This window comes from Galleria mellonella, unplaced genomic scaffold, assembly GCF_026898425.1.
Source record: "Galleria mellonella isolate WM207_F2 unplaced genomic scaffold, CSIRO_AGI_GalMel_v1 utg32, whole genome shotgun sequence".
In the NCBI taxonomy this organism is placed as follows: Eukaryota; Metazoa; Arthropoda; class Insecta; order Lepidoptera; family Pyralidae; genus Galleria; species Galleria mellonella.
The window spans coordinates 7,339,254-7,364,314 of NW_026442075.1; the positions used below are offsets into that span (position 1 = coordinate 7,339,254).

Consider the following 25,061-nt stretch of genomic DNA (forward strand, 5'->3'; position numbering starts at 1 on the left):
TATCAAAGGTGCCCATTATTTTTATTAAATGTAAAAACTAAAACAAAAATTTACACACATGATTAGACCAGAGTTTTATTTCAAAACATACAATATTAAAATTATAACTGAATGTACCCCAGACCTTCAAACGTATAATTAGATTACAACTATGCACTAATACTTATGCAGTCTTTGCACGGATGGCAGCACGTTTACCAGTGACAGCCTGGAAACCAGACTTGATGCTAGCCACAGAGCAACGAGAACCACATGTTTCACATTGCAAGAAGAACAATCTTGTATCCTTCTGTAAAATAGTATCAGGTGAACGACATGTATGACATGTTACATACTCCTTGATATACCGACGGAGAACATTCTCTATTTGTTTTTGTTGAAAACGACCCTTAATGATTAACTGACTGTTACCATCAACAGAACCACTAGTACCCAACTCAGCCAATAAAAAGTCTAACAAATGTTTAGGTTGTCGATGCAATGTCTTGCAAATTTCTGTAAAATTAGCAAAGGATGTTTTCTTTGTGCCAATTCGTACTACTTGGGGAGGCCTCATAATAAACTTTTGCTTTTTACCAGCCACCATACTTGGATTCTTTTCACGCATGATGTCAAATACACGCTCTAACAATTCATCATAGGTGTAATCACGATCGCTACCGACCCAGTCTCCATGCATATCTTCAACATTTTCCTGATCCTCACCTTTAACATCATCTTCAACCACATGTTCATCCAAATTGTTTTTCTTCTTCTTCTTTTTTTTCGTTTTTGAAAAATCTATATCTAAGTCCAGATCATCAATATCTTCAACTTCCTGAGGTTCTGGTTCTTCAATAGGTGGAGTTTCGGGCAATGCATTCTCAATCTCTTCCAAATTAAAGAAGGTCTTCTTTTTCTTCTTCTTTTTTTTACCAAAATTGTCTAAATCAAGGTTATCGTCCTCAGGCACGTCTACGTCACCTGTCTCCACTGGTGCCTCCATGCTTGCGCTTTCGCCCTGTTCTGCGAGTGCTGCGTCCATATCAAAACCAGTTTTCTTCTTCTTTTTCTTCTTTAAAGATGGATCAAATACCATATCGTCATCCATGATTTATTAAACAATGTTTTATCTATTTCTGAAGAGTGTTTGGTTAGAATTTAGAAATTGGCAAGTAGCAGTAAAGTCAAATGTGTTAAAAAATGAATGAAAACGAAATGTCAAAATGTTGCATCAGCTTAATTTTTTTTTTCTTCATCGATAGAACCAAAGACATGTACTTGTAAGAGAATATTTTTTTATTGTTAATTTCAATGTAATGGATTAATTGGCTAATTACCTACTTTAGGTAAAACAAATCATATAAAAAGATTGAGATTGATAGCCACTAACGAGCAATTTTCAGTTGCCGCAACTATTGTAAGATACTTTGATTAGATCCATCCATTAAAGATAATACCATCGGTCCTCTTTCTACGGTGTACTTGCTCGCTTTGTGTCTATCTTTGTGTGATTTTTTTTTTTACGAATTGTTCTTAATTATCTGTATGACCTATGTATAAGATGGACCTTGCTCAATCATTAATACCTCAAGCCTTACCGTCCTTATTGTTTTTAATATCTCGTTTCATTTTTTGTTTGCTAGTGACATAATTAGGGAGAAAGGAATTGTTAGTAATGGAGATTAAAAATCCTATTGCTAGCAATATACCCAACTAGGTCGACCTCTTCGTGGTTCCCTCTGGAGACTATCATGGTTAATTTCTGATAAATTCATCATGATGGGCTAACGGGCCTGTTTTCATTCTCATCGATTACTCTTCACTGGTGCTCCGCCAGCGTATCCCGTTAGCGCAGGCTAATTTCATTACCATTCCATTTTTACCCAACCAAAAAAGTGTGACTAATTAGCCCTTTGCCAAAACTAAAAAATAAGATGCGACCATAGAGGGGGACGAATTTAGAAAATAAAATCCTTTTCTGTCAAACTGTCAATCACGGTTAGGAAAATTCTTTAGTCGCTTTAGATTTAAGAACATAACTAAAGGAAAAGAGAACGCATTTCATACAAGTACATAAAACAACTTGGTCATGAATATCTAACCAATCTACACAAAAAGTCCTTTTCTCGTTATGTTGGCAAGTCAGATGTTCTAAATAGATCGCACGACCAGTCTTGTGTAACTTTCATACTAGCTTTTAATGTATGGATTTAGTTAGATAACATTATGCCAATGTTTAGTTAAATAATGAAATTCACAATAGCAAATACTATCAAATTAATTAATTTCATATTTATTTTTAAAAAATACTATAAATAATTAATATTGTCAATTGCAATGCTAAATAATAGTGTTAAAAACTTGCTATCTAAACTATAATACTGTATAATATAATAAATATATTTTATTGTTCTTCGTTATATTTCATATTTATTTTCAATTTGATGTGGAAATTACGACTATAAATAATTAATATTAACTCTGTTACAAGATCTGCTCTAGAAATTGACTAAATGTTAGGAAAAAGGAAGTGTTAAAAACTTGTTTTTACTATCAACAATATTATAAAATTGAAATCTCAGGGTAATACTGTATAATATAATAAATATATTCAAGGATATTATCTTTTGTTTTATTTTTCCTAAAAAAATTTTCATCGGAACATGGAATTTAACATAAAATGTATGACTATGCCGACGTCTGTTTTTTGGATGTTTATTACAAAATTAGGTTCATCTTTGGTCTTCGTAAATTTGATCACGTTTCTGCCGTTTCAGTTACTATCCGACTTCGACGTGATATAATATAACATATAATAACCCCAATTCTATTCGTACCTCCGCTCTCGATTTAAATTATTACCACCACCAATCCGTCCTAAACGCTCCTGTCAAGTTCAGTCCAGATTCTCGACCTAGATTTGTGTAGAACACATTTTATGGGCAACTCTTTCTCGTATCGAGCTGCCCAATTATGGAACAAACTCCCTTCCCACATACAAGAGAGCCCTTCAATTACCTCTTTCAAGAAAAGGTTGAAGTTACATTTTCTTTCCTTTGAGTCATAATTTATTTATTTTTATAATTGAACTGTCAAACTTTGAAATCATTGAACTAAATTTCTATTCTAGGTAGTATATTCATTTATTTTAACATCCACTGTATAAGTAAGTAGATATTATATTTATTTATAGTATATGTATTTATATAATATTTTATTATGTATCTTAATATTTTATTTAACTGTATATTTGTTTATGTATTCTAAATATTAATAGTTGTAGCATCAGCTGCCCGCTAGCAACATGTTTTCTAACTGCATTGGGTTGACTGGAAGAGATCTCTGTCAGAGATAAGTCCACCCTTGCTCACAATATTTATAAATGCATTAACATTGTAATTTACAAGTGCAATAAAGAATATATATATTCAAGGATATTATCTTTTGTTTTATTTTTCCTAAAAAAATTTTCATCGGAACATAGAATTTAACATAAAATGTATGTATTTCTTTTATTACATAATTCGCGTTTCTACTATCAGACTATAATATAATAATAACCCTATTCGTAATTATTCTGAACATCAGGCTGACCACCATAACGAGAAAAAGAAGATTTTTATGCAAATTGGGGAGATATTTCTGACCAAGACGTTTTATAGAGCTTGTATAAAGTGCATTCTCTTATTCCTTAGTTATATACTCTACACACGACTACACAATTAACCTTTTTCTGTATGTTGAAAATCACTTAATCTCTTTTACTTAGTAAAATAAAATTAATCAAATATGCATTTATACAAAATGCATAGAAAGATTACAAATTTAAAAAAAATTCTAATAAGAAGATATTCTCAAGCCGCATTGCTCGACCAGAATGAATATACTGAAACACCCGAGTATCCGCCTATATTGGATATGTCTTTGAAAGCCAGAAAACTGAGAGAAAGAGAAAAACTTCATGAAAAAATTAAGAATGTAAATACTGTAGAAGAAAAACAAATAGCTTTAAATATGCCACGTTATTACGGATGGAAATGTGTCATGCTTCACGAAGATAAAGTACCATATAATGCTATGCCTATGATACAGTGCTATACAAGAAGTCATTTTATACCTATTGAAAAACTTCCTCCTACCTACACAGAATCGGCTTTAACAGCAGAAATAGTAGTGAAAGAAATAAAAAATCTTGTCGAAGATGCTATTTGTATTGAACATGAAGGGGTTGAGTACGTACTTATAAATTTTGTTGCCTATGGTCGTGATCAAAATTTATTAATAACTCGATTATTATTCATAATGTATACTTAGTTTTATTGTTCATAACAAAGTATGACAATGTCGCAATTCTCTATAAATTTTTAAGATCAGTGGAACATTTTTAACCATTATTATTATTAAAAACTTTAAATTGATCAAATGAACTAGTATACCTATTATATATATACCTATTATATATAAGGAAATATATAAGCTTTATTATTATACACTGGACAGCAAATAAACTGGGCCACCCGCTACTTTTGAACTCTATTCCGATTTTCTCAAAAAGTATAATACAACTGTCAAAGTGATACCTATATAAAGTGCTTTTCATGATAATTATATTTAATGAAAACACATTATGATTTGTCAATCAATTAAGTGTTTATTAGTATTTTACAAAGATGAGTCCTTTCAGTGGCGCAAATCGTTTGTTATCACCAAGTAAAAAACAAATTAAAGCTGAAAACAAGGAAAAAAATTAAAAAATAGTTTATGATTAGTATTCAGTGTTCTCTCCTTTTGCTCTGATAACTGATAGCATCCTCATATTCATAGATCTCACGAATCTGATGATGAAATCTTGGGGAATTGCATTTCACTCCTCTTCAATTGTGATTCGGAGCTTTGGAAGCCTTATTGCAGCAGGTACCCGGGTTTGAACCCGACGTTTCAGCTTATCCCATAAGTGTTCTATAGGGTTCAAGTCTGGGCTTCGAGCTGGCCAGTTCATTGTACGGATGCCAATGTAGCAACATAGATATTGGGTCACCACATGAGCAATGTGAGGCCGTGCATTATCATGCATCAACTGCATATCCTGCCCGATATATCCTACTTAAGGTACCACATGATCTGTGAGAATTTCTGAAATGTAGTGATGAGAAGTTAATCCACGTGTATGGCTGTCGGTTCAATGAAAACTAAAGCTATATGTGTAGTTAATGAGATGCCGCACCACACCATTACAGATCCTCCTCATAAGCAACAGTTTCTTTGATGCAACACTGAGAATAACATTCACCAGGGCGACGATATACTCTCTGACGTCAATCACTTCCATGTAGACTCACTCTTATCTCATCAGTGAAGAGAACTTTACTCCACTGCTCCAACATCCAATCTCTATGCGCTTGAGCAAATTCAAGTTGTGCTCGATGGTGGGCTACCATTAATGCTGGACCTGTTGCTGCTTTTTTTTTAAGTCAAGTCCTAGCAAGACTCCTTCTAATTGTATCTGAATTTATGACCACTTGGTGTTCATCACGCAGACTTTGTTGGGCTTGAACTGCATTGAGTCAATGATTTTGTAGAACAGTAAGTTGGATGTAACGATCATCTGCTGTTGATGTAGCCCTGTTAGGTCTGCCTGTTAGGTTAGCTGTTAGGTCTGCCCGTACCTGGACGGTGATAGAATGTTTCAGTCTCTAAGTATCATCTGTAAACTCATTGCACTGAAAATCTGCTAATTCGAACTCTTCGAGCGACCTCACATTGTCCATGGCCTGCTTCAAGTAATGCTACAGCTTGAGCAGCTTCCTGAGGTGTTGTATACATTATTAACTCAAAAAAGTTACATAAATACAGGTGTCTGCAAATGATGGAAAAAATTTAAAGAAATGATAAGAAATATCTGACTATCCTCACTGTAGAAGAAAGAACACTGAGCCAAAACAGAGCAAATCGTAAACATTGTGTTTGTTGTTTTATTGCAATGTAAGATGACGGTGCTTTAGATTAAATTTTAGTCATTTTGATCGTCATGAAATGCACTTTGTATAGGTATGACTTTGGCAATTGTAAATTTTATACTTTTTGAGAAAACTGGATTAGAGTTCCAAAGTAGCGGGTGGTCCGGTTTATTTGCTGTCCACTGTATATTATAGTTTAGTATTAACATAATGTATTCTTTATATGACTGATTTTATTATGCTGAATTTATTTAATGTTATAATGGAATTTTTACAAAAGTATTATATTTTTAAAATTTAAAACAAATTCATTTTTGAAACAAAAAGAAAATCCTTAAACTTGGATCATAATTTGCGAAAATATTAGCTGTACACATTAACTTTACTTTTATTTGTAAATTCTTATTTTAATTCTGTTTTATTATTAGTTATGTATGAATATATAAAATTGTCATATTCGTTTCTGCTAGTCTCTGAAACAGCTCAATTGGTTTTAAAGAAATTTCGTAAATATTTATTGTTTACTTGAACTTGAAACTTATAGTTATAATAGTTTTTATCCCTATAAGAAAAAAATAACTCAATAGGTGGTAGTATGAGAGAGAAACCATGTTGCTGAGTCAGCTTGTATCATATAATGACTTTAACTGAACTGGTTTTGATATTTTCCTTGGACATTTCTAATCCAAATATAATAAAAATTTACTAATTTCAGCCATAGTTTTGCTGTTACATTAGAAAAACCTGTAGAATCACAAAAATCAGATGCCTTAGCTAATGTTTTGGTAAAACAAATCAACAGAATTATTACTAATAATCTTGCAGATAAAGTCCCCCATATATTATCAGCCCAAGTAAGTAATTTTATATTTAAATACTAATAATTATTATTAATATAGATTAAATAATAATTTAAATAGGTGTAATAATTCATTAACTAATAGTTAAGTTTGAGTTTAATAGTTATTCTGTTTCCATAAAGATAGTTCCTCTTATTTATATAACTTGTTTAAACTTTAAACATTGCATAAAGATTTCTCATAATCACTTAAGAAAGGTGCTTGGGAAGTTTCACAAGAACATGAAACAGCTGCTTTCATGCCGGCAAAACTACATGGTTCTTTATTACATATTTATTGGTTTTCATAGCTATTTAGAATAGTATATTTCTTTTTTTTTATTATCTAGCTAAAAAAAAAAAAAACTAAAATGACTGATTTATTAGAGAAAAAAAAACTTTATTTCCAATAAGAAAATTTTGTCAATAATTATAGTGTAACATGCCTTGGAAGAGGCTTATATCAAGCAGTGGACTGTAGTAAACTAATAATGGTAGTAATTAATAATAATTGAACAAAAAACCTGTGAAACATAGAAATTTATTTTATTAATTATTATTGTAATAAAAAAAATGCCAATTCTGATTGAGACGGGCAAATGCAGATAGAACATATAAATAATATATATATTTATCATTATTGTCTTCTCTCAGGTAGATTATGATCCACGTCATGAGGCATTCTGGTTTGTGGGTGGAGTTGATGTGCCTTCAAATGTTATCAAATGGAGAAAACAGTATCCCTGGTTGAAGGATCGTCTTGATGAACCTGTTGACAGACCTGTGCAATATTTAGGTAAATACTTTTTGAATATAAGTACATAATACATGTACCTGGGGGAGGGGGGAAGGAATAGTAAGTGAGGGGGTCAAATAGCCTCATCACTATCAATATACCCTATCAGGTCAACCTCCATGCGGTTTCCCCTGCAAACCATTGTGTTTAATTTTTCTTAAATTTATCACAATGGGCCAACTGTCCTGCATTCATCTTCACTTATCACCTCTCACTGGTGGCCTGCCACTGTATAGCGATAGCGCAAGTATGAGCTACCATTCCATCTTCGTTTATTAAATATTAAAACAAAAATACATATATCTAGAAATTTAGATTAAATATTCTTATGCAGTTATTCTTATTCAATGGCGAATACATCACTCACCTTCGATTTGCCGATGACATAGTAATTATGGCAGAATCCCTGGAGGATCTGAATACTATGCTCAATGACCTCAATGGTGTTTCTCAACAGGTAGGTCTTAAGATGAATATGGACAAGATTAAAATCATGTCTAACGTCTACGTCACACCTATACCGGTTACAATTGAGTGAGAACACTATGCTCGAAGTTGGCGACGAGTACGTATATCTGGGACAAGTTGTCCAAATGGATAAGTCCAACTTTAACCATCAAAGTACTGTAATGTCAACCGACAAATCCAACTCGGCTGGGCAGCGTTCGGGAAACTATGCCACATCGGGGGGGAGAAAAGGGATTGTTAGTAATGGAGACTAAGAATCCCATTGCTAACAATATATCCAACCAGGTCGACCTCCTCGCGGTTCCCCCTGGAAACTATCGTGATTAATTCCTGATGAATTCATCATGATGGGCTAATTGGCCTGTTTTCATCCTCATCGATCACCCTTCACTGGTGCCCCGCCAGCGTATCCCATTAGCGCAGGCGGGGTTACCACTCCATTTTTATCCAATAAAAAAAAAATATGCCACATCTTTTCATCCAAAATACCTTAGAATTTAAAGACGAAGGTCTTTAGTCAGTGCGTGTTGCCAGTGATGACTTATGGAACCGAAACATGGTCCTACACGATTACCCATATGCAAAAGCTTACAATTACTTAACAGGCTATGGAGAAAGCTATGCTCGGAGTCTCTTTGCGTGTTAGAATCCAAAACGAGGATATCCGCAAAAGAACAAAAATAACTGACATAACCCAAAGGATCAGCAAGCTGAAGTGGCAATGGGCTGGTCACATAGCTCGAAGATCCGATAACGGATGGGGAAGAAAGGTTCTTGAGTGGCTTCCGCGTATAAGTAAACGCAGTGTAGGATGAACCCCCACTAGATGGAGTGACGACCTGAAATGCATTGCAGGAAGTCAGTGGATGCAGGTGGCTCAGGATCGTTCTTTATGGCAGTTTTTGGGGGAGCCTTATGTTCAGCAGTGGATGGATAATGGCTGAAATGATGAATGATGATGATTTTTATACAGAGCAATAAATATTGTAATGAATAAATTTTAATAGTTAAAACTACTTGATTATAGTTACTGACATTGATTATTTTACTTAATTAGTACATATTCCACAATCAATGAAATTTGAACACAGGATTTGTCTTATAATTTTAACATAGTTAAATATAATGTACTAATATCATTATCTAAGTAAATTTGGAATATACTCATATTTACTTATTGTTTGGAATGGAAAAGGATTCTTTTTTGCAAATTTGGAAAGAAAAGTATATATTTAACTTATATATGGATGTTTCTATCGCAAAGAACCCGTATCATACAATGGCTGTGTTTTAACAAATGGCATATAATATTGTATATTACTAGATATGGATGTATGGGAAAGTGAGTAATTGAAATATTCAACAAATTGTTAAAAAAATGACAATATTCAATTTTTCTGAGTGCACAACCTCGGAGATGCCTTATTAATCACTATTTATTTTCTACTAATTTCAAAAGCTTTGAGGTTTGTTTACGGGTTCACGCCACAGATAGACACATTAAAGATACATCATAGGTTATAGTGTACTTATTCTGTGATCAGCACTGGCCACAGCCAGCGACCACTATTTTCACTCTACCCCACAGGGTACAGTGAAAAAAATGGTCGCCCTAGGCGCTAGGTGGCAATGTGTGGCATTGTTAAAAAAAACATTTTCTAATTGTTTACTTTTAGTTACTAATTTAAATTCAATAAATGTTGCTATTTGCAATACATGTTGGTATTTATATTTATTTTAATTTATATGTAACAGATATTTCATGTCTGTAGGTGATGAGTATGATTTTTAACTGGATGATCCGTCATTTAGCATTGCAAGTTGTATAAATAAATATATTACCACTAAAAATACTTTAATTTTCAGGTGCACCATTTTTAGCAATGAGAAGTCACTTCCCATTAAAACCTATTCTTGAATATAGTGAGGCAGAAAATCCTGAATTCAAAGTTCCTAAGTTTACATATAAACCAGACACAGTGGGTTACTTTCATGCATATAGACACGGAACAAATATACCGGGTAATGTTACAATTGAATATTATATTTTTTTTGCAGATACTATCTGGCCCGGTAGAAATTGTTTAATTGGCTACTGTCACCTATCTCGTCCATTTCTTGTTATCAGGATAAAAACTATTCTATTTCTATAGTTGGAGCAAACAGTACTCATTTACAAAATTTTATTGAAATCAGTTAAGTGGTTTCAGAGATTAACATGAACAAACATCGAGACACAGGATTTTTAAAACTGTGTGTTTCAACTGTGAAGAAATTGTATTTGCATGATTGTTTTGATTTGAAGGATGGGATATTGTTGGGAGGCATGACAGTGATTTTACAGGGCACAGAGGAATAACACCTAAGTCCTCAGTAATGGCAAGGCAGGGGAGGGGGGATGTCTCAGGTGAAACAGTATACTCTGTTATGTCCATGGTACTGCTCATGTCTATAGGCGATGGTTACCACTTTCAATCAGGTGGGCCGTTGTTGCCGTCTAAGTTGCATAAAAAAAATTAAACCTTGTTCTAATTTTTCTTATCAAAATAAAAAAAAAATCTCTCTCAAGTTTCAGTCATATCACAAGAATCCATAAAAAATTAGTTGAGCACTTGTGGAAATAAGCATACATGTGTCACAATACACAAGATTTTTAGCTCCTTGGAGTCATGATCTATAAGAGAGAGAGAGAGAGAGATATATCTAACTAAAATCGTCTGTGCCTTATCTTACCTCACTGCACATCTTCCACGTTTGTAAATCTTTATTAAGTTTATCATTTTTAAAGGATTATTTTATTATCACTAATTACATGTATCATTTGAAATTTCAGGTTACTGGCCTGGTGATCATGATGAGTTTGGATTACTGTCTTATCATGGACGTGGTCATATATTAAATAGAAATGTTTCATTTGGTACTGAAGATAATTTAGAAGCGTTACATTGTCAAGCTATGTTAGCTAGTTTTGGTTGGCTTTTGGCTCAAGCAAATTATCAAGGTTTCACCACATACAATGATTTGACATATCCCTTGGTAACTCAGACGATCATAACTGACGGCCAATTGTGGTCGTTTTATGCTTATCAATTAAATACAATCCTTATGCATAACGAAAAAATAGATGAGAACCCAAAACATAACATTTGTTTTGGTACTAAACCCTTGAAACTATATGAAAAAGTAGAAAATGGAAAAGTTTATGGTTTTAATGAAGATGTGTTAAAATTACTTGTTCAATTATATTTAAATACACCAGAAGAACGCGAGTATGATCTAAAACCATACTTGGGGAGAGAGGAGCAAGTCATTGCTGACATTGAAGATGATAATAAACGATGTTGGTTGGAAAAGAGATATAAACATTTAGTTTCCAACAGACCTAAACATTTGTTGTTACCTGAAATATACTTATGGGAAAAAATATACAAAATTGAACATAAAACTAGATTCTTTGAGCCAAACAATTTGCAAAACAAATAAAAGCTAAATTTTAAAGACAAGTTGCAATATAAGTTAAAAGAAATTAAATATATAGGAAAACGAAGACCATTTGAATTAGGTATTAATCCATTCAAAAGACGTTTAAATGAACATCTTCCACCATATATACCTAAAGCTCTTAGGCCTTATCCAAAGCATAAAAAGAAATTTGAAACAACATATTATCCCGATGTTTAAGTTTCATTGTTTTAAATGCATTAGAATGTAAATTAAATATAGTGTATTTATTTTGTTTTTTTTAGCTATGTACCTACTCAAACCTTGTATATGACATGAATCTGTAATAAAAGTCGTATCCAATGCTATAGTTTAAAATTGTGTTTATGTATTAGAATTTTTAAATAACTGACAAGAGGTCAAATTTCTTGATTCTCTTTAATTTTTTTTTTCTGTTACACCGTATGGGATATACTCTTAATTTTAATAGGACTGTACTAATGAATAAGGATAAGCAAGCTGAAGTGACAATTAACTGGTTACAAAACTCAAAGAACTGATAACCGATGGGAAAGAAAGGTTCCTAAATGCTGATCCTGTACAAATAGACGCAGTGTCAGTGGATACCCTTAGTTCCTAAATAACGATTGACATAATGATGTACTAATGAAAGATGTACAATGTAACATGTTAACGTTTTAAATGTGGTCACAAACGACAGATATTCATTACAATAACATAAAATGCGAATCAATTTTAATTAACAAATCTTCTATACTTATATCTGTAGAGAGGTCAATTCTGTACATGAAATATATTTCCAAAATAACTATTAGGGGGTGATTAGTGATCGATACTGATGGCAAAAATGCAATCAGTAAAATTTTTGTATGTTCGTTATAGAAACAAAAACTATTCGACGGATTTTAACGAAACTTGGTACAATTATTCTTCATACTCCTGGGCAGGTTATAGTATACTTTTTACACACTACGATCAATAGGAGCAGAGCAGTGAAGGGAAAACGGGAGAAGTTACTCCATTTTTAAGCTTCCGTCACGTGTGCAGCATTAAGTGCTATATATATAAAACGCAGAGAAAAATAAGATTTCCAGATGTTACTCATACTTTATCCTGCATTAGTATCTCTATAGTTTGTGCTTCACCCGAAAGATGTTTTTTTTTAATGGATGACAATGATGAATGGTAGCCCCGCCTGCACTAATGGTATACACTGGCGGGGCACCAATGAATGATATCATCATTCACTGGTGCCCCGCCAGTGTATAAGAAAAAGGTGAGAATGAAAAGGCACGTCAGTTAGATAATAGTGATAAATATACTTAGAATTCATCACGATGGTTTCGAGGGGAAACCATGTAGAGGTCGACCTGATAAAATATATTGCTAGCAATTGGACCGGCAGTCTGCATTACTAATATTCTTCCGCCGGGGGGAAGGGATTGTTAGTGATGCAGATTATCATTTTCATATATACCCTAATAGGTCGACTACCACATGGTCTCCCTAGAAACCATCGTGTTGAATTCCAGGTGTATTCATCATGATGGGCTAACTGACCTGCTTTTCATTCTCACGTATCATTCCACACTGGTGCCCCGGCATCGTATATCATTAGCACAGGCGGGGTTACCATTCCATTATCATCTATAAAAAAAATATTTCCTACCTCTAAGATGTTAGTCCTTAGAACATTGTGAAAATCGATATAAGTTTGTGAGTGGGTAAAAGTGAAAAAGCGTTTTTAGAGAAAAAAAATTTGGCTTGTAAAAAAATTAAAATTTGAGATAACAATTAAAAACTGTAACTGGCAACCCTGTATCTGTTAGCGAATGAATGTAATCTTGAAGATGACTAACTGTAGAAAATTTCATAATTTCGAAAAAATTACAATAGATATACGAGTTGTATAACAAACAAACAGAAGAAGACATAAGTTGTATGGGCAGAGCCTTTACATTTTCCTTATAGAACTAAAAAAATATCTATATAGTGATTAAAGCAGATTGCAGAAGATCCAAGCAAAAATCCTTATAAAAATTAACATAAAAACAATATATCACTCAATGTCATTAGACTGACAGAAGATCAGGCTGTATGACTTAGTTCTATTGCCCTTCTCATTACGAACACATTGACACTATTACTACTGACATTAGACTGTCACTGTCATTCAACTGAAAACGTGTTGTGTATTTGTATTAGATACCCAAATTTATTTTAATGTTTGACTCACTGTAATTTTATAGATTTAAAAAACATGAGAAATTTATATCTCTGGGATATATCTATCCGAAATCTTCATGTGGAATCTGAAAGCCTGAATAGAATTTGCTATGGTCATGACGAAATAAATTCTTCTGGTGATTTATATGTTTGTTCATATAACCTTCAAGTACAGTGTTATAATGAGAACGGTGAAGTCAAATGGAATACAAATCTTGGAGACTCTTCATCGCCTAATAACAGTCCTGTAAATCTTACGTATCTAACTCTTCCAAGTTCGTTATGTGTAGGCCTGGAAAATGGAGAATTGTTCACTATCAGGGATTCTGGTCAAGTCTGTGATTTGGCTGGTGTGTTTGATGTTGGATTATTGGTAAGATACCTAATTTAATATATGTATGTAAAATATGGCCGTGTGATCCCGGCATAGAATAGGCCATCGCTTCCTATCTTGTGGGTGGCGTAAGAGCCGACTAAGAGAGGTCGAGAGATGGGCAGCACCGTCGGATGTAAATCCACCTGCCTAGCATGGTAATGGCAATGGCAGAAAGGGATAGTAATGCAGACTATCAGTCCCATTTTTTACAATATATTTTGTCAGGTTGACTTCGACATGGTCCCCCTGGAAACTATTGTGCTGAATTCCAGGTGTATTTATTATGGTGGGCTAACTGACCTGCCCTTTCATTTCACCCATCATTCCTCACTGGTGTCCCACCAGCGTATACCATTTGTGCAGGTGGGGTTACTATTCCATTACTATCCATTGAAGCCAAGCGTGGCAATTACTGGCTATTAACAGTTTTTTTAATATGAAAAATGTAGAGTTAGATTACATATTGGGATCTCCAGGAGTCGTAACAGTCCCCACTTTCGGATTTTCTTCATATTTAGTATATTATATTATAATTTGCAATAGTTTGTCCTGTCCTCTCACCCTTTTTACATGGGATTGATGTGACCCTTTACAATCTTCTCAAAACTACTAATATAAAAGCCTTTAGATTATCTAGAGAAAATGAGACTGTTTATTCATTAACTCTATAGAATAATATTGTATTGATATTTTTAATTTTTAAAATAAGATTAGCTTAACAACTAATGATTAATCTCAGATAGCCAAACCAATTAACTTGGTTTGTTAATGGTGTTTTATCAATACAGAGAGCCATAAACTTAAATAAACACCCAAAGTTTGTAGTGTGAGTTAGTTTGTAGCTGTTATTGTTGTTTTTATTTCTTCAAATTTTAAACTCAATATTATTTTACATTTTTATAATATTAAGTAATATTTTGTTAGGCTATGGAGTGGAGCCCTGATCAAGAACTACTTGTTTTGGTAACAAAAAATTTAAAGACTATTCTCATGTCTTGTACCTTTGATCCTATAAATGAAGTTGACCTCTTAAATCAAGAATTTGGAGAAAAGCAATTTATTACTGTTGGATGGGGTAAAAAAGAAACACAGTTCCATGGTTCAGAAGGTAAACAGGCTGCAAGATTAAAATCTGAAATAAGAGCTGGTAAGTTACATGTTGTATTTGTTATAAATATTTTTGTCATTGTATAATACTTATTTAAATTTTCATATATAATTGCAGATGTCAATGCCAGCTCTGACACTACTGTCAAAATAACATGGAGAGGTGATGGCAACTTATATGCTGTAGGTTTTACGATGGATGGGATAAGACGGTTCAAAGTATTTGACAGAGAAGGCAATTTACAATACACAAGTGAGAAACAACAGGGTCTTGAAACTAATCTATCATGGCGACCTAGTGGTAATGTAATTGCTACGACACAAAGGCTTTCTGATAAATATGTTGTGGCATTTTTTGAAAAGAATGGTTTGAAACATGGTGACTTTATTATACCTATTAATACTACATCTTGTATAGAAGAATTAGTCTGGAGTTCTGACTCTGAAATATTGACATTACAGTGCAGAAATCCAGACACAAATAGCCAGAAGTTATTACTGTTCACAACAGGCAATTACCATTGGTATTTAAAGCAAACAATAGAATTTAATCCTAATCAAAAAATTTGTAAAATTATGTGGGATAATGACTTTGATGTTGTTAATAACAAAAAGCTGCATGTAATCCTAGATAATGGGCAACATTTTACATATTCATGGATATGGAATATAGATCATAGTACAGGCAAGACTGATGACGATGATGCAATAGTTACTGTTATTGATGGACAAAATATCTTAATAACAAGTTTCAGGCAAACTGTGGTACCACCCCCAATGGCTGCTACAAAAATTAATTGTCAATCTTATATTAATTCTGTACACTTTGCTCCACATATACTAAACAATAAATATGGGAAGTCTAACATTTTTTATATCTATACTACTGATCATAAATTGGTATTTTATGAACAAATACAAAAGTTTCCTTTAACATTCAAAGAAATTAAAACATTGCAACTTGATACATATGATTTCTCATTTCAATATTATAATTGGCATTGGGTTAAACATGACATTCTAGTGTGCGTTATGGTAGACAATGAGCAAGGATACCAATTAATAGAGTATAATATAGATAATGACAAAATCATAAAACAAAATGTAACAACATTACCAGGAGCAGTGACAAGAATTCAGTCTCATCCTACAGATTCCTCATCAATATTTTTACAATTAAATAATGGAGAAATATTACAGTATAGAGAAGGCAGTATACAGATACAAGATATTTCATTTCCTGTAGCATGTCAAAAATTTAATGTAATTTTAATCGAAGAGGATTTGTTTTTTATAGGTCTTACACATAAGGGCAACTTATTAATAAATGGTGCAGTGGTTTTAAACAATGTTAGTTCATTTTTTGTACATACTCATTTTCTTCTTTTGACAACTTTGCAACATTTGCTTTTGTGTGTTGAAATAACAAAATCAGGAGTATCTGCCATTATGGAATATCAGAAGAATCAATCTGAACATGTATATAGAAGAAAAATTGAAAGAGGTGCAAAATTAGTGATTGCAGTACCTAATGATATAAGAACTATTTTTCAAATGCCAAGAGGTAATTTAGAAAGTATTCAGCCCCGACCTCTTGCTTTAAAGATAATTGGAGAATATTTAAATTCCTTTAAATATCATGAGGCGTTTGATTTAATGAGAAAGCAAAGAATAAATTTGAATTTGATACATGATCACAACCCAGAGAAATTTATTCAAAATATAGATATATTTTTAGAATCGGTTAAAAATAATTCATGGCTTAGCCTTTTTATATCAGATCTGGAGAATGCTGATGTGACAAGAACAATGTATTCCAGTAGTTATGCAGATAAGAAATCGACAGTAAATTATGAAATTGGTAATAAAGTCCAAAAAATTTGTGACCTCATAAGAATACATTTGACACACAGGCCAGATGCTGATAATAAAATATTACCCCTACTTACTGCATTTGTTAAGAAAAATACTGTTCAAGATTTAGAGACTGCTTTATCTTTGATAAAAGACTTAAAAGTACAAGAGTCAGGTGGTTCAAAACTACCCGTGGCATCTGATGAAGCTTTGAAATATTTGTTATATATGGTTGATGTAAACCATCTCTTTGATGTGGCTCTTGGAATGTATGACTTTGATTTGGTTTTATTAGTAGCTAGTAAATCTCAAAAGGATCCAAAGGAGTATATACCAATGCTCAATGAATTAAATGAAATGGATGAAGACTATAGAAGATTTACAATAAATAAACATCTGAAGAGATTTAATAAAGCAATACAAAGTCTTGTTAAATGTGGACCTGAAAAGTATGATCAGTTAAAGACATTTGTGAAGTATCATAGTCTTTATAGAGAAGCCTTAGCACTACTTTCTCCTGATAAAGATATCTATAAAGAAATATCAGATGATTTTGGACTTTACTTAAAGTTGAAGAAAGAGTTTATAAAAGCTGGTATTATTTATGAACGAGCTAGTAATTATGAAAAGGCTGTTGAATGTTACAAAGATGCTTTAGAATGGGAATTGGCTTTAAAAGTAGCACATTGCTGGCCTAAGGAAAAGCTTAAAAATTTATGTGGGTAAGTTCAACATTGCTTATCCACCAAATATACATAATTTACAATATATGTAGATATATCGCCAGCCTCCTTGGAGAGGTCGCGTGTAGCATTAAGTAAGCAAACTAGAATGTATTTTGAGTGTTCTATGCCTCATGTCCATGGAATCAGCTCTACTTTGTATCAGATGTGAATTTTTGAACAACTGCTATTACAGAAGCAATACTGGTAGGCATGGAATGTTTGATTCTAGATCTCTATTAGTGGCTTCGGGAGCGAACAAACAAACGTGGTTTAATCAGTTTTGTAGAAAAACTAGACTAGCTAAACTAGCTAGCTTCGAGGCTTGGACCACAACTCATACCCGCAGGGGTCCGTGTTTCTTATGTGAGATAGGGTTTAAATGCTGCTTCGAGGCTCGATAGAGTGATTGCCAGTTAAAAATTAGATTTATCTTTGTCTTTTACTACGGACTTCCTGACAGCCTGTGTAAATAGATTGCCAGTTTTTTGTTCGGCAGACGTATAAAACCCGTTATAGATGGTTGCTTTAATGTGTTGGTTGCCAGCGTTAATGTCGATGCTATCGACATTAACGCTGGCAACCAACAGAGCTCAGTGCTATCCCCGATACTGTTTCTGCTGCATATTAATTATATGTTAATCTTAGGTGACATTCATTGTTATGTAAGAAGACTAAGATTAAAAATACAAATTATAAATACTTATTACTTTACACTCCAAAAAACTTAGTTTTATTTCACAAATTATGGATAGGGAGACATATAAAGCTTTAGTAGATAATATTTATTATGTATAACTTCAGGGACCTTATTAATGGATTAAAAGAAGAAAAACGTCACCAAGAAGTTTTAAAAATCTATGAACAATATTATGATGATAATGTAGAAGCAATTAATTATGCCATAGATAATGGCCAATATAAAACTGCAATACGACTTTGTACTCAATACAATATGAATCATTTGAAAGGTAAGATATTTTTTCTTTATGATTAACTAACATGTTATTTATATCATATATATTTGATAATATATATTTTTTCTGTGTATTAGTATTTAAGATAATATAGTCTGAATTAACAAAGATAACTAATAATAGCAGAATTGATTTTTATTGACATAATGTAGGCAGAAACAAATACATATAATAATAACCAGGTCGACCTCCTCGTGGTTCCCCCTGGAAACTATCATGGTTAATTCCTGATGAATTCATCATAATGGTCTAACTGGCCTGTTTTCATTCTCATCTATCACCCTTCACTGGTTCTCCGTTAGCGTATCCCGTTAGCGCAGGTGGGGTTACCATACCATTTTCACCCATAAAAAAATACATATAATATTTTTTACTTTCAGTTGAACGTATTTTGCCCATATTATTAGATGAATATAACAATTTACAAAATTTGATAGAAACAAATTGGAGTAATTTTATTAAATACAAAGAGAGGTTATTTATTGTAAGAGAAAATAAAAATATACCTTCTGAAAACTATGATACCTCCTATGTTAACAAGGACAGTGATTTATATTCTGATGCTGGTAGTACATTGGCTTCTTCATCAAGAGGGTCAAGGTAAGTTTAAGATACTGACATCAGTCTTATCAGGTATAAATTTCTATAAAAATATATTAATACTTAAAAGTGCAGTACGGTATACTAAGTCTAAGACTTGAACCAAAATTAGATGTTTATGAACATAAAAAGATAGATGTAAAATAATATTAAAAAAAAGCGTTTAGTGACAGTTAACAGATGAAAGCAGAATTATCTTCAGTTGTTTTTAGGTAAAGTTATTCCAATCCTTCCTATGGTCATATATTGAGGTATTATAGATAAAAATGTATTTTTTACCTACATATTATTTATGAATTATAATCCTTATATTTAATCAAAATTGTGACAGAAAAGTCAGAAGTTTGTTCTGTTGTATTATATATATTAAGTTTTAATCAAATTTAAAGTGGTTGATTCTTAAATTCATTTCTCTAAACCTATCTCTAAAATTAAAATTTCAATTTTATATCATTGCGAATTCTTTGTAATAAGAACCAAAATGAACTAATTTTCTAATAAATTTAAATCATATAGTAGTTTATGATGATCCATAAAACAAAAATAGTTAAGAAATAAATTTAGAGAAAAAGCACCTCAGTATTGGCCCCAAAGTATGTAGTATAAAGTGGTATACAAGTGTTATAACTCAGTAATTATTTGTAATAATGTTACTATTTTACAAGTTTGTTTTACATATTTTTTTATAGTCGGAGTTTTCGTTCAAGTAAGAATAGAAGAAAGCACGAGCGTAAAGTAGCATCTCTTAAAGAAGGTTCACAGTATGAAGATGTGGCATTAGTAATGGCACTTCATAATTTGGTCAGCACATCATTCGACTTGAGAACGCCAGTGAAAGAAGTTAATATAGCTTTATGTTGTTTTAAAAAAGATGAAGAAGCCTTTCATTTACAGGTATAAACTATTTTAAGATGACAATAATAATGTTTTTTAATTGCTTAAAACAATTTTATTTTCGTCATAAATGAATCTTTTTTAAAGCATAAAAGACGTAAGTCTTTACATGTCAGTTGCCTGTTTTTTTAATAGATTAGGAAGCATTGGTTTAACACTTTTTATCTATTTTCATGGTAAGTTATTGTGGAGAATATATTAATCTAAACTTTATTATTGCACACTTATTGTTTTAGACATCACTTGAAAAATTACTGACAGTTATAAAGGATAATCTTAAGGAGATTTGGACCAATGAACTGGTAATAGAAGCTACTAATGCTTCCATTGCAGCTCAAAATACTCCTGAAGGCTGTAATTTAATACCACAAGGTATTGCATCTTTAGGTAAGTTGACAATGCTTAATAAATAGACACTGGTCTAACACAAAGTTAGACCTAAAACATGTATTTTAAATTTTTACTGCTTTTTTACCTAGATTCAACCCTAAGCCTTTAAGACTAATAAATAGAAATTGTGCATAAATTTCAATTTTAATGCTATGGATAAATCATCAAACCAAAGAGGTACTTTAGATTCTGTACTAAAGTACCTCTTTGGTACATATTGAAGGGGTTAATAATATTATCATTTACATTATTAACATTTACATCATTTACATTAACAATGTAATCATATTTTTTTCCAGAACCTCATATCAGAATAAGTCCTGTCATTACAGATGTAAATTGGAAACTGGATCTTATTTAAATTTCCCTATTAATGTTTGTAAATAGGTGCAATTTTACAATAAACAATTATAATAATAAATATTTCTTTTATTTATAAAATATCAAAAGATAATGACAATAGTTTTAACATATTACTAATTTATTATGAAAAAAAAAAACCACTTATCGCCTACAACACTTGTAACAATAGTAACATTCGAAATCAACAGTACTATTTCTATTATTATCAAAAACTACAACTCTAAAAAGATCTTTTAGTTCAAATTTGTTATTCACATAAAATTTATTATTCACTACTGGAGCACCACAAACACACATATTTGCATCGTCCAAGAACTGAACCAATGTCCATGGAATAAGATTAGATGCATAGAAAAACTTGTTTCTTAATACAATCTCGGATGACAGATGTACTAAACTGCCTACGTAATATTTATAAAGATTTCTTTGCAATTGTGAAGTGATATTATTATGATGAAAATTATTTGAAGAGAGATCAATATATTCCAAATGACACTGAAGAAGACTGCATGGGAGTGATGACAACATATTTTTAGAAATTGTAAGATATCTGAAAACAAATATGATAAAAATAATATAACAGCTGATTTAGCGAACACTCTTCTGTCCCCCACCAGGTAAATTTTTCTTATTAGGAAAATCATCCAATATCTTAAGTTAAAACAAACAATACACATTTACATGACTAAAATTGTTTGAACAAGCTCAGAGATTAGTGCGAATGAATATTGTTACACAAGATTTTTATATATTACTAGCTTTTGGCCCATTACTTTGTATATGTAGGAGCACTAATTAAACAGACTACCTCTAAATGACACATTAAGATAACATATCAACCAGATTATAAGTTACATCTTTAGAAATAACACAATTTCTTCCACAGTAGTGTAAACTGTATCCTATTTTAATTTTCGTGTGATACTGGAAGTAACATACAGAGAAGTCTTCTAAAAATTTTTGTTAGACATCTATTGGTCTTATTAAGAGTTCATTATAAAGTTATTTCTTAAAGCTCTTCCATGTACATACATAGTAAAGAATTTTATTAGATTATGATTAAAATACTGCTAATAATAGAGTGTAAATGAATAATATCTTACTAACTTGAAATGACTGAAAGATAACACAGCCATCACAGTGTATTTTGTGATATCTATAAGCAACTTTACCACATATTATCAGATCAACTTATTTGCCATTCCAATGGGCATAAAAAACAAATTTCAAACAATGTTGAATTTAAAACTGGTATCTACATATTGATGAAATATGAATAATTGGAAAATTTTTTTTAATGAATTTTAATTTGTAATTTTTTAGATAAACAAAAAAAGATCAATATTATTAAGCAGTATGTAAGTAAATACTGAATAGTAAAGAACCGTGTCCCGATTTGGGTCATGGTGCGTCCACTGATGAATCCCATACTAACGAATACAATCAAGGAAAAATTGTTTCATTGTTATTCACAGTGGGCGTATGTTTATAGGCAACCCAACATTGATGACTTAATTGACAATTATATCTGTGAAGATTTTTAATCAGAACTACCATATTATAAAAATGTCTCTCATTTCTGTTGATGTAAGTTTTATTGGTTGTGTCAGATACCTTGCATACTCTAAATACGAAATAATAGTTGCTATATTTTATAAAATGACCATGTGGTTCACTATACTTGTTCACTCTTGATACGGCAGGGAGCTCCGCTCTGTTCAAAGGTTGAACAAGAAGTGTCTTCCCACCCAAATAATAATCTTTTATATCTACAGGGCTGCATTCGAGTGAACAAGTCAGTGAGACCACATGTTCTTACAATTTAATTACATTTTATTTAAGTATCATGATAATAAAAAATTATAAAATCAATTAAAATATTAATTAGTGTTAATAATGAATTATTCTTGTAATGTGTATAACATAACAAGAATAATTCATTACAAAATTTGATATAATAACAATTTTAATATTATATTTAAATTAATTAGATTGATTTTTATTAATAAATATAGGTACATATTTTGACACAAGATGTTTAAGAAAATTGATATAATTTGAATATCTAACAAGCGCAACAGCCTATATTTTGAGCCTTATTTTTGCAGGTACAATAAAAAGATTTTATCAAGTCTTTTCCTTTCATTTTTGTCTACCTCAAAGTTTAAATTTTGACCATTACCACCATCACCGTGACGTGGTACTCTGGTCGTAAAGAGAATTACAGTGGTCTATAATATTTCACAGATAGATTACAGGTAATATTTTCATAAATGAAATGGGTTCCTGCCACCCTAACACTCTTTTGCTAATGAGGTGTCCCCACCAAATACACTCATAAGAACAATATATTCTATCAATATAGGAAATATCTAATAATATATAAGCTACTTCGGGACTCGTAATGGCCCAGAACCCGTACTATCTGGGACACAGTTCTTTGTTGTTAATATATTTTTTATAACAAAAATTAATGTAAAATTAAATTAAAATAAATCAAATTAAATTAAACAGTAAGATATGTATAATACTTTACCTTAAACTATTTATACGACCTAGTGTGGCAGGCAATTGGTTTAACATATTATCATCTAGCTTTAAGGTTATTAATTTTTGTAGTTTCCAAATACATTTTGGCAAATATTTTAAGTTATTACCAGACAAATCTAATAGTTTCAACATTTTTATAAGCTGCAAATAAAAAACAAATATAATTATAATAGGAACACAGGAACCATTTTTTTATTTTGCTTATTTTTTATATTTCTTCACATACCTGGGGTCCAAATAGCCATCTCCAATCAATTTTTCCATTTACACCAAGTTTGTTATTGGCTAGATGTAATTCACACAAACTTGGCATTCTCCCTTCAAAATATAAAGTTGTAGTTGTAATCAAAATATGATAATAATTATTATGTTACTAGTAAACACAAAACTTACCAAATTCAGCTGGAATGGTTTCAATTTCATTGTTACTTAAATCAAGGACTACAAGATGTTTTAACAATAATATTTCTCTACGAAAGTTACATAGTTTTAGCCCAACAATATGTAGAGTTTCTAATGTCCGCGGTAGTCCTTTAGAAGGAAATTCACTTCGGTCATTGATTATAAGTTTGGTTGGGACACTCTCTTTAGTAGTGACACTGATATTCGAAAGATTGGGCAAATGTCGCTCTTTAGTATCACCAGACACACAAGATTTCAAAAGCCGCATGAAACATTTCAATTGTATTGTCTCGCCTTTTATGCACAAATCATGTGGGGGCTCTTCGAATCTCAAAGTTGCTTTACCTTCACTTAAATATTTTACAAAAACTTGTTTTATATTTTTAACTCGATATTTAGTACCAGTTTTATTTACAGAAGAAAAATGTATTAGAAAATATTCATTTTTTATTATGGGGTCCTGGCCTAGCGCTAAAGTTGATTTTAAATATTTTCCATTACATCTTATATTTAAATTACTATACAATCTATTTATAATAAATATTTGACAAATTAACTTCATTATTCGATATAATGGAACAACAAAAATTACCTAACAGATATAATTTAAAAAGTCTTTTAAGATCTACCTCACTAGACAGTATTAAAAAACAAACAAAAACCGCGAAAATGACCAACCATTTTGTCAGTGTCAACTGTCATAATAATAGAACAGCAGACTTTTTTATAGTAACGTAGATTGATTTAATTATTCTGACAACAGTTTACACACTATTTTACGTTGCTTTTACACATATAAAAATATCTTAATAAGTAATAATAATTTATTAAATATAATTGTTTAAGATATTTATATTAGTTCATTAGTATAATCAAAATAAATTATAATGTAAATTAAATTTCAGTAAACTATTTACATTTATATAAAACAAAACATATTAATAGAGTATAATAAATTAACTTTGGACTTTATAACGTTGTTGTATTGAAATTGTAATTTAAATTAATCAATTCGAAATTTTTAATGAATTGAGAATATATTTATTTTACTTTTTGAGTTGAGTCTTTAGTAAATATTATTAGTACCTTAAAGTGAA

At 31.5% G+C, this 25,061-nt stretch overlaps 4 protein-coding genes across 4 annotated transcripts; 2 read left to right on the top strand and 2 right to left on the bottom strand.

Annotated features, from left to right (window-relative positions):
* Positions 1 to 49: 49 nt before the first annotated feature.
* LOC113510729 (eukaryotic translation initiation factor 2 subunit 2) lies at positions 50 to 1,198 on the bottom strand. The gene has a single exon (XM_026894242.3). The coding sequence runs from the start codon at positions 1,088 to 1,090 to the stop codon at positions 164 to 166; it is 927 nt and encodes a 308-aa protein (XP_026750043.1). The 5' UTR covers positions 1,091 to 1,198; the 3' UTR covers positions 50 to 163.
* A 2,440-nt stretch (positions 1,199 to 3,638) lies between these two features.
* LOC113510727 (28S ribosomal protein S30, mitochondrial) lies at positions 3,639 to 11,772 on the top strand. The gene is made up of 6 exons (XM_052896225.1): positions 3,639 to 4,214; positions 6,655 to 6,793; positions 7,432 to 7,573; positions 9,908 to 10,063; positions 10,875 to 11,507; positions 11,586 to 11,772. The coding sequence occupies exons 1-6, from the start codon at positions 3,772 to 3,774 to the stop codon at positions 11,720 to 11,722; spliced, it is 1,650 nt and encodes a 549-aa protein (XP_052752185.1). The 5' UTR covers positions 3,639 to 3,771; the 3' UTR covers positions 11,723 to 11,772.
* A 1,867-nt stretch (positions 11,773 to 13,639) lies between these two features.
* Positions 13,640 to 21,070, top strand: LOC113510674 (putative elongator complex protein 1). Its single transcript, XM_026894171.3, has 8 exons — positions 13,640 to 14,102; positions 15,030 to 15,252; positions 15,331 to 17,788; positions 18,593 to 18,759; positions 19,146 to 19,365; positions 20,055 to 20,259; positions 20,496 to 20,646; positions 20,949 to 21,070. The coding sequence occupies exons 1-8, from the start codon at positions 13,764 to 13,766 to the stop codon at positions 21,008 to 21,010; spliced, it is 3,825 nt and encodes a 1,274-aa protein (XP_026749972.2). The 5' UTR covers positions 13,640 to 13,763; the 3' UTR covers positions 21,011 to 21,070.
* Positions 21,071 to 21,086: 16 nt separating this feature from the next.
* On the bottom strand, positions 21,087 to 24,668 carry LOC113510720 (leucine-rich repeat protein 1). The gene is made up of 4 exons (XM_026894228.3): positions 23,956 to 24,668; positions 23,789 to 23,880; positions 23,549 to 23,703; positions 21,087 to 21,562 (listed from the first exon to the last, which is right to left on the bottom strand). Exons 1-4 carry the CDS (start codon positions 24,524 to 24,526, stop codon positions 21,154 to 21,156), a joined length of 1,227 nt encoding a protein of 408 aa, XP_026750029.2. The 5' UTR covers positions 24,527 to 24,668; the 3' UTR covers positions 21,087 to 21,153.
* Positions 24,669 to 25,061: the final 393 nt, after the last annotated feature.

Bases quoted from the DNA above. Each gene is read 5' to 3' on its own strand.
- LOC113510727 (XM_052896225.1), top strand. From the start codon at position 3,772: ATGCATTTATACAAAATGCATAGAAAGATTACAAATTTAAAAAAAATT. The intron at 4,215-6,654 runs GTACGTACTTAT...TACTAATTTCAG, and splicing joins ATTGAACATGAAGGGGTTGA to CCATAGTTTTGCTGTTACAT. The intron at 7,574-9,907 runs GTAAATACTTTT...TTTAATTTTCAG, and splicing joins CAGACCTGTGCAATATTTAG to GTGCACCATTTTTAGCAATG.
- LOC113510720 (XM_026894228.3), bottom strand. From the start codon at position 24,526: ATGAAGTTAATTTGTCAAATATTTATTATAAATAGATTGTATAGTAAT. The intron at 23,881-23,955 runs GTAAGTTTTGTG...TATATTTTGAAG, and splicing joins AACCATTCCAGCTGAATTTG to GGAGAATGCCAAGTTTGTGT. The intron at 21,563-23,548 runs GTAAAGTATTAT...ATTTGTTTTCAG, and splicing joins GGTCGTATAAATAGTTTAAG to ATATCTTACAATTTCTAAAA.
- LOC113510729 (XM_026894242.3), bottom strand. From the start codon at position 1,090: ATGGATGACGATATGGTATTTGATCCATCTTTAAAGAAGAAAAAGAAG.
- LOC113510674 (XM_026894171.3), top strand. From the start codon at position 13,764: ATGAGAAATTTATATCTCTGGGATATATCTATCCGAAATCTTCATGTG. The intron at 14,103-15,029 runs GTAAGATACCTA...ATATTTTGTTAG, and splicing joins TGTTTGATGTTGGATTATTG to GCTATGGAGTGGAGCCCTGA. The intron at 20,647-20,948 runs GTAAGTTGACAA...ATTTTTTTCCAG, and splicing joins ACAAGGTATTGCATCTTTAG to AACCTCATATCAGAATAAGT.